Source organism: Antechinus flavipes, chromosome 2 (genome assembly GCF_016432865.1).
Source record: "Antechinus flavipes isolate AdamAnt ecotype Samford, QLD, Australia chromosome 2, AdamAnt_v2, whole genome shotgun sequence".
Classification (NCBI taxonomy): Eukaryota; Metazoa; Chordata; class Mammalia; order Dasyuromorphia; family Dasyuridae; genus Antechinus; species Antechinus flavipes.
The window spans coordinates 262,717,615-262,732,922 of NC_067399.1; the positions used below are offsets into that span (position 1 = coordinate 262,717,615).

Genomic DNA, 15,308 nt, shown 5'->3' on the forward strand with positions numbered 1-15,308 from the left:
AATTTGCATAAAGACTGTTATACACTACATGCTTAATGCATATGCCACTTGGATTGAATTAAATCCCTTTCTCAGCTTTGGCGAAATAATTATTGGCCAACTGTTGTCATTGACATTTTATAGCTGAAAAAACTGAAGCAAACAGAAGTTAAGGACTTATCTATGGTTAATCTTTTGGCCCAATGGGTCAAAAGTATGAGAAGGAATATCTTGCTTAAAGCAGGTAATCAACAAGGGGTGTCTTCCATAAGGCCAAGTTTTTATGAGAAAGAAGGCTCTATTATACAAAAAAGAAGATGAGATAAACAAGAGAGGAAGAAATCTTAAATGAATTAAAGTTTGTTTGAAAATGATATGAGAATTTCAGAGGAGACAGTTAAAAGAGAGAACAGAGAAAGCTCATGATTGGGACTAACCTTGATGAAGAAAAGAGCCTGAGTAGTGGTAACAAATTTGGGTATTTATTGCCTCAGTGGCAGTAAGACATGGGAATAAGAGATGCTTTAGAAGTGTCAATGGAAATTTAGAGCCAGCTATTGGAATCAGAGGATTGATAATCAATAAAATATGCCAGTGTAACTATGGAGAGTCTACTCCCATCTCAGATCATGCATGACTGGTACTCAGAGACAGAATGGCTTTGTCCAATCATATTTGAAATAGGACTTCCTAGACTTGAAAGTGTTTTATGTTCCTTCTTTCAAACTCATATGGCCTCCAAAAGGAATTTTCAAAACTCAAATTATCATCATTTATTTGGGTTTTTCATAAAAAAAATGAGGTGAAAGATCAGGATGATAATGATGATGATGATGAAGATAAATAACACTTAGGTGACAATTTAAAATATACAAACAGCTTTATTTAATTAATTTGATGCTGACAGCAATCCTGTGAGGTAGGTGCTATTCACTCAATGAAGAAATTGAATCTGAGACATTAATTGACTTAACCAGTATTACAGAGTTAGTAAGTATATAAAATGAGATTTAAACCCAGGTCTTCCTGATACCAAGTCTAGGAGAATACTGAGTTGAATCAATAAAGAAGACTCAGGAATGAGGCCAGGGAATATATACAGAACAGTATTGCCCCTAAATAGTCCCTCCATGACTGGAGGATGGGGAATATTTAACAATGTACAAGTAAAGGCAAATTGAGGGGTGTGAATCGTGCTATCCAACTAATTTGATTCAGCAAAACAAAGATACAATTTCCTCTAAAATGAACTAATTTAAATTCCCTAACTTTATATAACCTTTGGTATAATAAAACTGGTCCAACATAGGGTCACATTAACCATGAAGATATTTCTAATTCTCTTAGTCCCTGGCATCCTGTTCAGTGAAGATAAAGTGAATGACAATGAGATTATATGATGTCCTCCAACAGTTTTATTTTAAGGGAAAAGTTCTCCATAGTATTTAGTTCAAATGAAGTAATTTAGTTTACTAGATTAGGTAAGTTTGCAAATAGCACTTCCCAAACTTTGAAATGCTATGGAAATGCTAGAATTTGTTGTACATTGTTTATTATTTTTGTTGTTGCCCATTGATTCTTTTGTTATATTTTGGTTTTTCCCTCTAAAGTAAAAAACATAGAAAATATCATCTCTGTTCACATATTTTGATTAGTTTGGTAAAATAATAATGATAATTTCTTATAATTCAATCATGACAAATTTAATTATCTCAGAAGAAAATGATTCTGATATTTGATTTTTTACCTTGAAGATTAACAAGTTGAAACAAACTAGTACTCTAACAGTTCTTTTCTCAAATTGTGCTTTTGATAACTAGACTCCACAGACAATTCATAGATCACAGCCAAATGGATAAGAAAGCAATTATAAGATATTTTGTGCTTAAAACTGTAGGGACTAGTAAGGGAAGTGAAAAGAATTGTTTCATTCTTTTTGAATGAGTAAAAATATTTAAAAATGACATCTACAAGCTGTACATTCCTTGTTGTCTCTTATATTTCCTTTTTCTTCCCCTTAAAAATTTTCCCATTTTCTTCATGGCTGGGAGAAAAAGCTAACAAGGAAAAGGTATTGATTCTGTTATTTTTCCAGTTATCCAAAAGTCACTTAAATTTGACAAATTTTTCATAATTACCAACAATTTTCAAGATCCCAATTATAATAAAAGTTAAATACAAGACCTCAATCAATCAATCAACAAGCATTTATTAAATTTCTATTGTAAACCAAGGGATGAACTCAATGCTAGGGATACAAAGACAAAAATTAAATGGTCCCTGGAGCTTACGTTCTATGTTCAATTTCAGGATGAATACAGTTACCAAAGTAATTGCTGTTTCAATGAATCCACTGTTATCATGTGAGAGATAAAGTCTAGTTATATAAAGATTTATCAGGATAGATGGAATTTTTTTTGAGACATCAAAACAAGTCATTATGGAACATTCTTCATGGAGAATTAGGCATTAAATTTCTAGAGTTAGACATTTATTTGATTATCTTTTATAAATTATAATATAATAACGAGTAATATGATAGCAGTGAATAACATTTATTAATTTTATTATAAACACATTAATTTTGTGTATGTGGCTATTGAAAACTTTTATTTGCAAATCAAGAATCTGGAATTGTATACAACATGCTTGCATTGATCTCAGATCCACTAAGATGTAAAATCTAGAACTACCTATTACAAAACTTACAAATTACACCTAGGACTACATACTGACTTTTAAATTTTCTCAGAGAAACTTTCATCTCTTTGTTTCTAAATGTATAAATGGCTGGATTCAGGAGAGGTGTGATGACTAAGTAAAACACAGCAAGAAATTTGTCCACTGATGTTATGTTAAGTGGCCACACATAGATAAAGATACAGGGTCCAAAAAATAACACTACCACTATGATATGAGCAGTGCAAGTGGAGAGGGCCTTGGATGCCCCACGTTTGGAATGATGGCAAACTGTGAATAGGATGTAAGTATAGGAGATCAGTAAGATAATGAAGCATGTCATAGCAAGAACACCACTATCAGAATTCAATAAGATTCCAAGGGAGTGGGAATCGATGCAGGAAAGCTCAATCACCAGAGGAATGTCACAGAAAAAACTATTTACTACTCTAGGACCACAGAAAGGCAGCTCCATAATCACAACCAATTCACTTAAAGAGTGCACAAATCCAATAGTCCATGAAATCATTACAAGACAAATGCATTTTCTTTGGCTCATGATGGTTATATAATAGAGTGGTTTGCATATGGCTACATAGCGGTCATAGGCCATGGCCACAAGCAGCACCATCTCACCCCCTCCAATAAAATGCACAAAGAAGATCTGACACATGCAGCCTCCAAAGAAAATGGTTTTATTTTCCATGAGCAAGTCTGTGATCATCTTTGGAGTAGTGACTGAGGAAAGCCACAAATCAATAAAAGAGAGATTGGCCAACAGGAAGTACATGGGGGAATGAAGATGGGGATCAATGATAACTAAAATAACAATGAAAATATTACCTAAAACAGTGATCAAGTAGATCACCAAGATCAAAATAAAAAAGAAAATCTCAAGTTCCCAGGAATCACAAAGTCCCAACAGCACAAACTCAGACACTGTAGAATGATTTACTTCAGCCATTCATTCATGTCTTTACTATAAATCCTCCTGGAGAAAATAAGAAAAATAGTGGTTAAAATGTAAAAGATCTCAATTCTCTATCTTCCCAAATACATATCCTTCCACATAAATATGAAACTAAATCTTATATTGATTAAAGCAGTGTATTATTTCATTAAAATAATCCAAAAGTAATAATGTTAACTGTTTTTTTAAAAAATGAATTGAAGAGAAAATGGTAGAAGTAGAAGTAGGCTGGAAAAATGGAGGATGTAAGGTAGAGAGAAAGAAGAGATAGTTAAATAAAAATTGATCAAAACTATGTGAAAGTCATCCAGATGAGAATCCCTTTTCATTATAAGCTAGAAAAAAAATTAAAAATTCTATCAAGTTAAAAAATGATTTGATTGAACTTCTATGAAAATGAAAAATTCCAAGCAGTTATTCAAACAATGAAGTTAAATGTTTGGCAAAAATTTGGAAAAGGATATCCCATTCTTAATAAAAATATATTAGGCTTTCAGCACATTTTTAAAAAATGATCTTTCCAGGGGCAACTAAATGGCGCCGTGGATAGTGCACCAGCCCTGAAGTCAGGACCACCTGAGTTCAAATCTAGCCTCAGATACTTAATGTTTCCTAGCTGTGTGACCCTGGACAAGTCACTTAACCCCAATTGCCTCACCAAAAAAAAAAAATTATCTTTGTGGATCAGGATTATAAACCTTTTTCTCAACCAAATGCAAGACAAAAAATAAACTGGAGGCTGATCATCACAAGCAGATATTTCTTTTAAAAACCTTACTGAAAATAAAACTATTGATCAACAAGAAATAAAATAATCGTTCCCACTAATTTATTTAATTGTGTTTAACAATTTCATTATGATAAAAGTATGTGCTAATAAAATATTATTTATTTCATTTTCAAATTAAATGTAATGCTAAAATTACCATAAGATTCAATTTTATGAATAGTTATTTTGTCTCATTAGATTTATATATGGAAGATTCTAGAATTTATTTCCTTTCATATTGAATAGGTAGTTATGTGAAACTTTGCTAAAAGCCAATGGGTACCAAAAGTCCAAGAAGACTTAAAACACACATACAAATACACAACTGAGAAATCCCTGAGATAAATTGTCTCAAATATCCCATCCATATTTAACATTCAATGGTTTTGTGATTCCAAATACAGAGCAGTGAGGAAAGGCAATCATCAGATTTGGCAAGAAGAGTTACAAAGAGATTTCTATACAAATGAGAATAAATTACTTAATCAAACAGCTTAATCAAAGAACTCTATAATGCAATTTGAGATTTCAGCGTGGTAATAGTTGTATCCACTTGTTTGACTTAGACATTAAATAAATAATCATTAACTGATTTAGAAAAATAAAGATCCTGACATGATCCTGAAACAACTAAAATATATCAGTAAATGAAGTTTAAAATTTAATTGATCTAATTCAATAGCAGTTTGATATAAATAGAAAATTTCAAAAACAGAAAAGTTCAAAACTCCAATTCTATTACTAACTACCTGTGTGACATTGGCTCTATCACTTAACTTTTTCGGTCCTCAGTTTCCTTATCTATAAAATGATAATAATTAAAATAAACAATCTTGAGTTTGCTTCAGGTACAAGTCATATTACCTTGTGATGATGTTATGATCTGTAAGAGGAGAAATTGCACATCAATTACCCAGTAAAATGGACTAAACTTTTCATTCAAAAGTAGATAGCACTCAGTACCCCAAAATCTAATGATTACACATTTTTACTACATATGAATTTAAAAAGTATAAAAGCAACCTATTTAACCTCTCAGGGCTTGAGGAAATGCTCTAAGATTATAAAGGGCAGGCAAGTGCTAATCTCTACTACTGTTGTTAATTAATTAATTGTATCAAGATGGTCTGGAAGAAAATGAAAAAGGAAAAAGCTGCCTAAGCAACCACAGAGGAAGATAAATTGAGCTCAACCATGCCTTCTTTAAATATTAGAATATTTACTGATATTTACCTTTAGTGCATCATTATTACCTTCACCTCTCTTTCCATCCTTGCTACCAATAGAATGTCTTTCTTAAAACTTGGGTGACTGGTATTAGTTCAACAAATTCATTCAAGTAAAACTTTTCAATAGTTACCACAGCTTCTGGTACATAGTAAGTGATTAATAAGTACTTATTGATTGATTAAAAGTCTCCTTGCTATTAGAGGAACTGAAAATTTATGTCCTCACTGTTCATTAAGCTATCAATAATCTTCTCAAATGGGAAGAATAAAGGATAAAATTTTGAAAGTTTTTGCATGATTTCTCAAAATTAAGGGTAGAAAGATTGTCCATCTCTCCCTGATCTACTCTTCTCCCTAGACTATCATTCTTCTATTGAAATGAAATAACTAATTCTATGCTTTTCACAAGATTAAAGTAATTCAGTCTCAGTTTTTTTTAAAAAAGATGAGTTCAATTATTATTAAAAATTAACTCCTTTTAATTAACAGAAAGTTCATTCAGGAGGTGAGGAGGAGGAAGGATTTATATTGACTGAAAGGAAAATATCTATACTATAAAATCTCAGAACATCCCAAAACATTTTCTCCATATAATATAAAGTTAAAGGAATTTTTAAAGTTGAAAATAAATGGCACATACACGCACTGAGAGAAAGAAATTATTTGACATCTATTTTATGTATAAACATTTATTATCTAAGGTATTAGGTGTTTTCAGAAAGGAAGATTCAGAATGGCACCTTAATCCAAATTCTCCAAATCTTCCTTTTATAGGCATGGAAACTAAAGCCCAGAAAAGTAATGGGGTTTGCCCAATATCCCATAGAGAGTGATGGGACTAGAACTCAAATTCAGTTTTCCTGTTATTAAACTAGTATTCTTTCCATCAAAGTACATTGTTTCATTGTAAGTCATAATTCCCAATACTTCTAACAAGCACGGTCAAAAATCATCTAGGCCTTAGCCATTAAAAAAAGAATATTCTTAAATTTATATAGAAATGTATTCTATAGAAGCAATGTTTTGTTTAATTAAGAAAATGTATTGCTTTCAAGATGTTTGGGAGCACTCAATACTTATCATTTGGAATATTTAACCATTGTTATTTATTGCTTAAAACAAGTCACTGGATATTTTACTACTCATTGTAGAAACCTGAAACACAATAGGCACTTAACAGACATCTAGCTATCAAATGTTTCTAAAATTTCTTGACAAAATTTTCTAATTCCATTTCCAATAATTAAACTACAAAAAATGCTAAAATTAATACTACTATAAATATTGAATTTTGAAATATTGAAAGTAATAGAAATATTAAAAACCATATTATTAAGTTTCTTTTAAAATATTCCTTTATTAAGCATTTTCCTTAATGGAGGCTGGAATTATGGATACATACGTATATGGTTTTTTTATTTCATACTAATTCCAAGACAGGAGATGTTGAAATTGAGAAATCAGAAAGAAAACAAAAAATAACTTAAAGAGAATTGTTTTCCTTTAATATAAACAGCATTTTCCAACATACAAAGAATTAAGTCAAATGAAAAAGATTGTTTTAATTTTAAATTATTTTAATTTATGAAATAAAGCAAGAATTTCTATGATAGTATAATAAAAAAGATAATTGAACTTGAAATTGCACTTTATGTGCAATATGCTGTTTCTTCTAAATATATAATGAAGTTATGTAAATTTCTTTTTTTTTCTTTTTTCTCTTTCTTCTCCTTCCCCAATTAAAAATTGGGAGGTAGTATAATAGGCTTGAATGAACTTTGGTTTGGAGTAAAGCTGGTCACAATTCTTATCCAGACTCTTTTACTAAATAGTTACATCACACTTAGCATCTCTTGTCTCATGTTCCTTCATTCATAATATGGGAGTAGTGATAAAAAGGGAATGGAAGAAATTAACATCTTCTAGGGAAAAAAATCTTATTATCTTATGCTATATTTTCAATATACAAGATGCTGTTGGGGGTATACAAAATAAATTTGTCCTCAATGAGATTAATAATTTTATCTCCTTTTAATTCATAGCTTTATTTAAAATGGGAATGGTTAAATAAGAAAAATTGCAAAATGAATCTACCTCTCTAATAATTGGAGAGACTAGATAAGTCCTGTTGAAGAGAGACGTGTTTCTTTGTATTATTGCTTAGTATTATTATTTTTACCATTCTGTGAATATGGGCCAATCTTTTTCTCCCTTCACACTTCCAGAAAAGTAGAAATATTGGAAATAGTAAATAACAAGAATCAAAAATTAGGAAAATGAATCAAATCTTTCTTCTTTCTTCTAAGATCGTATTTTTGTGTAATTTCATATATTCAATATTCTAAAGCTCTACCTTATATTCCTGGTAAATGATTGCTTCTTTCCTATCAGCTATATAACTGTCATATAGTGGTATCTTTAATTTATATTAATATAAGGAAGGGAGGAAGAAAGAAAGGAGATAAGTATAGAGGTAGAAAAATAACAGAAATAACTTACCATATGCGACTCTCATTTGATTACAAGTTTGTGGAGAATAACTGATAACTAGTCTTGATAAGTAAAATTGACCTTTGAATGACCATCATCCTTAGTGTAGAATATATTATATTCATGTTGGTAAATAATGTGGTCCCTGTAGTAAATTGGAAAACTTCCCATCATTGGAAAAGATTCATGTTCTATAATCTTCTGAGACCTTATTATGCCTCAGGCTCCTTAGGTTAATAGTATCAACTGGCAAATCATCTCTCAAAATTCAAGACCAAGAACAATTGGATCTAAATAGAAAACCTCCAAATAAGCAATATTTTAAAAGTTCTTTCCCTGAATGTCGTCTTCTGTATATTATCTCTAGAACACACTTCCTCCACATATTCCATTTGCTAGAATCTTTCTCTTCCTCAAGACATTATCTTTCAAGATTTTCCTGATCAGGGGAAGCTAGGTGGCGCAGTAGATAAAGCAGCCCTGAAGTCAGGAAGACCTGAATTCAAATCTCAAATATTTAACACTTCCTAGCTAGTGACCCTGGGCAAGTCACTTAACCCTAATTGCCTCAGCAAAAAAAAAAAAAAAAAAAAAAAATTTAAAAACAAGATTTTTTTATCATTCCTCCCACCACCAAAAGTAGAAAAACTAGTTTATCTTCTAAAATTCCTAATATTACCATTAAGAGTGTTTCATGCCTATCACTTTCTATTTGCAATTTGGTCATATTTCTTTATCCAACTTATATTGTAAGATACTTGAGGGTAGTGACTATAACTTTCCCCCCATATTTTTGTCTTTAATGTTAACAAGAGACTGTGTATATAATAGTAGATTGATCATTTTTATTTAATTAACTTGTTTCTGTATTGTATCTTTGGCAACAAGTTGATTTTATTTGTGAGTTTTCATTGAAATTTGATGATGTGACACATATGGCAGCAAAAAAGAAATTGAGTAGATCATATGTAACAGATAATATACCAGGAAAATTGGCAGTTTCCAACAGGTAAACCTGCCTGTGAATTGATAGTTAGTCATATGTCAAATATGACTTAGAAATCATATAACAGCTTGTGTCTATAAATTCCCTACAAGCACCTGAGTGCAAAACTGAAAATAACTTATTTGAGCATTTCATAAAATTATTTGTATTAATTTAAGGTATTTATTAAAGGATTCATTTAAGAAATTTCAATGTTACTGAATAATTATTATTCTCCAAATACCTTCTAAGTAAAATATATTTTTGCATGTTTTTAATCATCCTCTTTGTTTTTGTACCAAGTATATTCTAAATACTCTGTATTGGAATTTAACATCCATTTTACTTTTAAAAGAGTATAATTACATAGATTCTTGAAGGCTTTCAGATGTCTGAAATCCCTGAAACTTTGTCCTTCTCACAACTTTGTTAGCTTGAGGAACATCTTAGGAATCAGACCAAAAACTAAAGGCAATCTTGTAGAGTTTTATTAAGTGCTGGCGACTTAAGGATGGTGATGGTGGTATCTGAAACTTTGGTATCAGTAGTGACTGCAAAGCCTCACCAGCTTTGCTTCCAACACAATCCCACAAGACCATCACTGAGGGAAGAAATAATTACAGAAAAGGAACTACATTCCTCATTTTCACCAGCAATAATTGATCATAGATAAATACAGAAGCCTGGGAAGGCCAGCATCACCAAACTTACAGTCCTTCTTCATCTCCAGGTCTTTTGCCCTCATTTAAAGGAAACTACTCTTGTGGAGAAGTGACCAACCATCCTCATAAATGCCAATTTTCTTCCACATAGAAAGCAAAGCAGTCTAGGCAAATGAAACAGCATGGTTATCTAGAGAAAAAGACAAGAAAACAAACTAATACCTATATCTTGATCACTATCTCCCCTTGGATCTTGATAGAGAAAACCTAAGACTTATTACTCAAGAGCTTTTGGAATATTTATTCCTGCAGTTCAATGCTTGCAACCATCATCTTGGAAAGAAACCATTTGGAGATGCAGTTTCATAACTGCCTGGCAAGTGGTACAGCCATAATTATTGAAAACCCAAAAAAGAAAGTTCTTGGCACCAAAATTTTTGTCATTGTAAAATGATTTGGCATCAGAACTGATATGATTTTATCAGTGTAAATGACATCAATTTATTATTTTTCTATCATCTATCTATTTTCAGTACCTTCATTTTAAAAAAGGGGAAGCTATTTGAACATCTGGTTGTAAAGGGCTGAAACTCTTAACTTCATGCACTGAGGTCAGACAACCAAGCATTTAAGGCTAACTACCGATTGGACAATATTCTATTAGCATATACTTGGAAAATGACCCGCCCCACTATTCTGTGCTGGCTCGAGCTGTTGGCATATACAGAAAATTAGAAGAGGGATTAGAAGGTGGAGTAAGACAAGCCAGTGTGACTTCTGGCCAGGAGACAAAGAGCAGAGATGTGGAGATTCCTGTGTCCATTTCTCTCACTTCAAGAATAAAGATCAAGGACTTTTGCTTATCCTGACTCTGGCTGATTCCAAAGTATCCAGGCTGCTAACTTGGTCCTCACATCTGGTCTCAGAAATAGTGATTGTGAACTTTGATCATATACCTGAATAATATTCTGGGAAGCATTACATATTAATAAACAATACATTATTGTATGGTATTGACTTGAATTGAAGACATTGTGATGGAAAAATAAATGACAGATTTATTTTTTATCACTAGTTAATAAAAAGGGTTTAGTCACAGGAAAACAAAGATTCAATGCATTGCACAAATGAACAAATTCAAAAGCAAGATTGCATCAAAACAGTGCCCATATGATAAAGGTATAATATTTATGTTCTGTTAACTTAGGTATGAGATTGGCCCAAAATCTAGGTTTGACCTGAAAACATGGTAGATGTTAAATGGCTTTATCTGTGAAAGTTAGAGTATTGCATAGGTAGGCAGGTAGATTTTTATACAATTTCCCCTTCTATGGCTCACAAAATAGAGTGTAAAAAGGACAGAATTTGTGATATTACCCTTTTATTTGTGAGAGTCTTTACCCTCTGCTTTTCCCAATTATCACTCTAATAGAACTACCATAGTAATACTATCATGTCAATGGCATTCTTCTAGACTATTATTGATTTGTGCTACCATTAAATTCAGTTCACTTTGATTTAACTTGACATATATTTATTGAATATCTTCTCTGTACAAGTCATCCTGTTAACTTTTGCTGTCTTCTAGCATGAAAACCTACTAAGTTCCAGTCATGACCCCCCTTTTCCTTCAAAGTCTAGGGTAACTTCAAACATGCATCCATGAAAGTTCATTGTATCCAAATAGCTCTAGTCAAAATAAAATCAGAGATACTATACATGAGCAATCCAACTCATCTTCCCAGAAGGCACATAAAACTTCTTAAGTGTTCCCTAAAAACAATGTAGGATCACCTTCTGATAAATATACCTTAAATCATGCATCCTAGATGAATAAGAAATTTTAGGTCAAATGCAATTAACTGTGTTATTCTTTCTTTTTCCTTGTCTTTGCAGTTATTTCTCTGAGTTACTGCCAATCTATCACCTAAATGCCTGGCAAAAGATTTTCTCTCTGTTAAGCTTTCTTCCTTTAGCAATCCAGTTTGAGATAACCATAGAATTTCAAAAGTATAAGCAAACATAAAAATAATCTATTTCAATAGTAATAGCCCTATTCAATGACCCTCAGATGACAAATTACAAGCAAGTTTTAACATTGGAGATATATGCTCAATAAAGGTGTTTTACACTGAGATGAGGGAATTCCAGCATATAATCCATATTGATAAAAGATTACCCAAGTACTGAAAGGAACCATTCTTTACATACATCTATAAGCTTAATGGCATTATGTGATTGTGTCAATCCCCATATTAGAACAAGTAAATGAAAAATAGCCATTGTCAAATGGTAAAAGAAGTCATTTAATATTATCAAATTATTTTATAGGTGAGATAACTGAGGATCAGAGAGATTGGATGACTTTCCCAATATTATTTAAAAGGAAAGATAAATTCACGTATCTGATTATGGACAAATCTGCAAAGCTAAGTTTACTGATATCAATCCAGTGATATTTTTGCCTCATAAATCAGCCTTCTTGAAAAAAAAAACAAAAAAAACAAGCAAATAACAACAAAGAACAAATATTTTCTGATTTAATTAAATTTTTAGAGAATTATTTATTTAAAACAACATAAAGAAAAAGAAAAAATACCATGTGCACAGCAAATCATGAGAAAATTCAAAAATATGAGATAAATTTTCATTCAAAAAAACCTGTATAATTTGTATTCAGAGGTATACATCTCTTCTATGCTTTGTTGTAGGTTTCCTTTTGTTCTCTGTTGAGAACTTTTTACTTTATTATTTCCCCCTTTTCTTCCACCTACTCCCTCTCAAGAAGATTACAATTAAGCACATATGTATTTATATATGCATATATAGACACATACACATACATACATATCTATAGTCATATATATGTATACACACACACACACACACACACATTCATATACATCTATGTAGGGCCACTTGTATTTGTTTCTACATTCTACACCAGAGCAATAATCCAACCTTATACTACTTAGTTATTTTAAATAATTTAAGATAATATTAATATAGTATAGTTTCCCTATTTTTTCTTTCATATTAAATCTATTTTAGCTTTAACTTTGTCTGAGATCCATTATTATTATCCCTGTTTTTTTCCTAATAGATGCTTCTCCTAATCATCATCATGATATTTGTCTGTATCTTCTATTTATCATCTCTGCTGACTCTGCTGTTCTACTCTTATCCACTACCATGCCAAAAAAAGTTTCTCTTATCTTCTCTCCCTATCATTTCCCTGCTTCTTTATCCAACTCCTAGTAATTTACACACTCTTCTATATCCTCTTCCCATATCTCATACTTTCCTCCTCTTATTCCTCTATAAATTTAGAACCTTTTATATTGTTCTATATGTGTTTGTGTATTGTTCCCTCTTTAACCAATTTCCAATGTGAGTACAATTCCAGAACTATCAGCTTTCCTCCCCTATCTAATCCCTCTGTGTCAGTTCTTGCTATTTCACCTCATTCATATAACATAATAAATTTTTATTTTTTCCTTTATGGTTTTATTTTTTAGAATCACATCATAATGATATTTTTAAGTCTATACTTGAGATATTTTTGTATTCCTTCAAATATGTTTAATAAAATGCTCAGGATATTTTAAGATGTTTAAGCAACTTTACTTACAAAATCTTTGAACTAGTACCAATATCATCATTATCAACATTCTATTATTATTATACTTACATATTTAATGTCCTATATTTATATTTAATATTCAATATTTTATGCTTTTTCTTCTGTGGACTATGATATGGGTGTAGTTAAAAATTGCTTTTTATGATTAAATGAATAATGAGGTATAGATGCATCATCTGTAAACACACTGAAAGTATTTTGGTACAACATCATTAGAAGATAGAATAACAAGGATGACATATATCTTGTCGCGTGGTCACATTGTTTTAAGGGTTTGTTGCTGCTATTGCTTTTTGCTAGCTCTCTATACTTTGAAAACTTTTCCTGCTATGTAATTTAAAGATTATGAGTATTCAATATTATGACATTATTAAGTATTCTTACATATTTTGGACTATACTCAAGAATGTGCTAGAACCAGCTAAAATCCATTTGCAGGAACTGATATTTAAATTACATATTATAAGTTATAACATAATAATGAGTAATATAACAGTGACTATCATCTATTAATTTTATTATCAACACACTAATTTTGTTGATGGTGATATTGAAAACTTTTATTTACAAATCAAGAACATGGAATTCTATGCAACATGCTTGTAGCCATTGATCTCAGATCTACTGAGATGTAACATATGGAACTACCAATTACAAAATTTACAAATTCCACCTAAGACTCACATACTGACTTTTAAATTTTCTCAGAGAAACTTTCATCTCTTTGTTTCTAAATGTATAAATGGCTGGATTCAGGAGAGGTGTAATGACTGAATAAAATACAGCAAGAAATTTGTCTACTGATGTTATGTTAAGTGGCCACACATAGATAAAGATACATGGTCCAAAAAATAATACCACTACCATGATATGAGCAGTGCAAGTGGAAAGGGCTTTGGATGCCCCATGTTTGGAATGATGGCGAACTGTGAGTAGGATGTAAGTATAGGAGATCAGTAAGAGAATGAAGCATGTCATAGCAAGAACACCACTATCAGAATTCATCAAGATTCCCAGGGAATGGGAATTGATGCAGGCAAGCTCAATAACCAGAGGGATATCACAGAAAAAACTGTTTACGACTCTTGGGCCACAGAAAGGCAGCTCAACAATCACAGCCAATTGACTCACAGAGTGCACAAATCCAATAGTCCATGAGATCATTACAAGACAAATGCATTTTCTTTGGCTCATGATGGCTATATAGTGGAGTGGCTTACATATGGCTACATAGCGATCATAGGCCATGGCCACAAGCAGTACCATCTCACCCCCTCCAACAAAATGAACAAAGAGAATCTGACACATGCAGCCTCCAAAGGAAATGGTTTTATTTTCCTTGAGCAAGTCTGTGATCATCTTTGGAGTAGTAACCGAGGAAAGCCACAAATCAACAAAAGAGAGGTTGGCCAACAGGAAGTACATGGGGGAATGAAGATGGGGGTCAGTAATAACTAAAATCACAATAAAAATATTACCCAAAACAATGATTAAGTAGAGCACCAAGATCAAAAGGAAAAAGAAAATCTGAAGTTCCCAGGAATCACAAAGTCCCAACAGCACAAACTCAGACACTGTAGAATGATTTACTTCAGCCATTCATTCAAGTCTTTTCTACAAATCCTCCTGGAGAAAATAGGAAAAAATAACTATTATGATTTAAAATATCTTAATTCTCTATCTTCAGTGCTCAAATACATATTCTTTCACAAAAAATATGAAGCCAAATATTATATTGATTAAACCAGTCATGCAATGATATATATGGCAATATAATTTGAAAGATTAGGGGTTCTCAACCTATATGAGATATATGTACCACAAGGGAAAAGAAACATTTGATAAAAGGGATAGGTAGAATATTTGAAAAATATCTTCTCTTATTTCATTAAAATAATCCAA

The 15,308-nt window shown here is 31.5% G+C and overlaps 2 protein-coding genes across 2 annotated transcripts; both read right to left on the reverse strand.

Annotated features, from left to right (window-relative positions):
* Positions 1-2,668: 2,668 nt before the first annotated feature.
* LOC127546619 (olfactory receptor 4K2-like) lies at positions 2,669-3,622 on the reverse strand. The gene has a single exon (XM_051973645.1). The coding sequence runs from the start codon at positions 3,620-3,622 to the stop codon at positions 2,669-2,671; it is 954 nt and encodes a 317-aa protein (XP_051829605.1).
* Positions 3,623-14,066: 10,444 nt separating this feature from the next.
* Positions 14,067-15,005, reverse strand: LOC127552518 (olfactory receptor 4K14-like). The gene has a single exon (XM_051983027.1). The coding sequence runs from the start codon at positions 15,003-15,005 to the stop codon at positions 14,067-14,069; it is 939 nt and encodes a 312-aa protein (XP_051838987.1).
* Positions 15,006-15,308: the final 303 nt, after the last annotated feature.

What these genes read in the sequence shown, in the direction of transcription:
- LOC127552518 (XM_051983027.1), bottom strand. Translation starts at nt 15,005, where the DNA reads ATGGCTGAAGTAAATCATTCTACAGTGTCTGAGTTTGTGCTGTTGGGA.
- LOC127546619 (XM_051973645.1), bottom strand. Translation starts at nt 3,622, where the DNA reads ATGGCTGAAGTAAATCATTCTACAGTGTCTGAGTTTGTGCTGTTGGGA.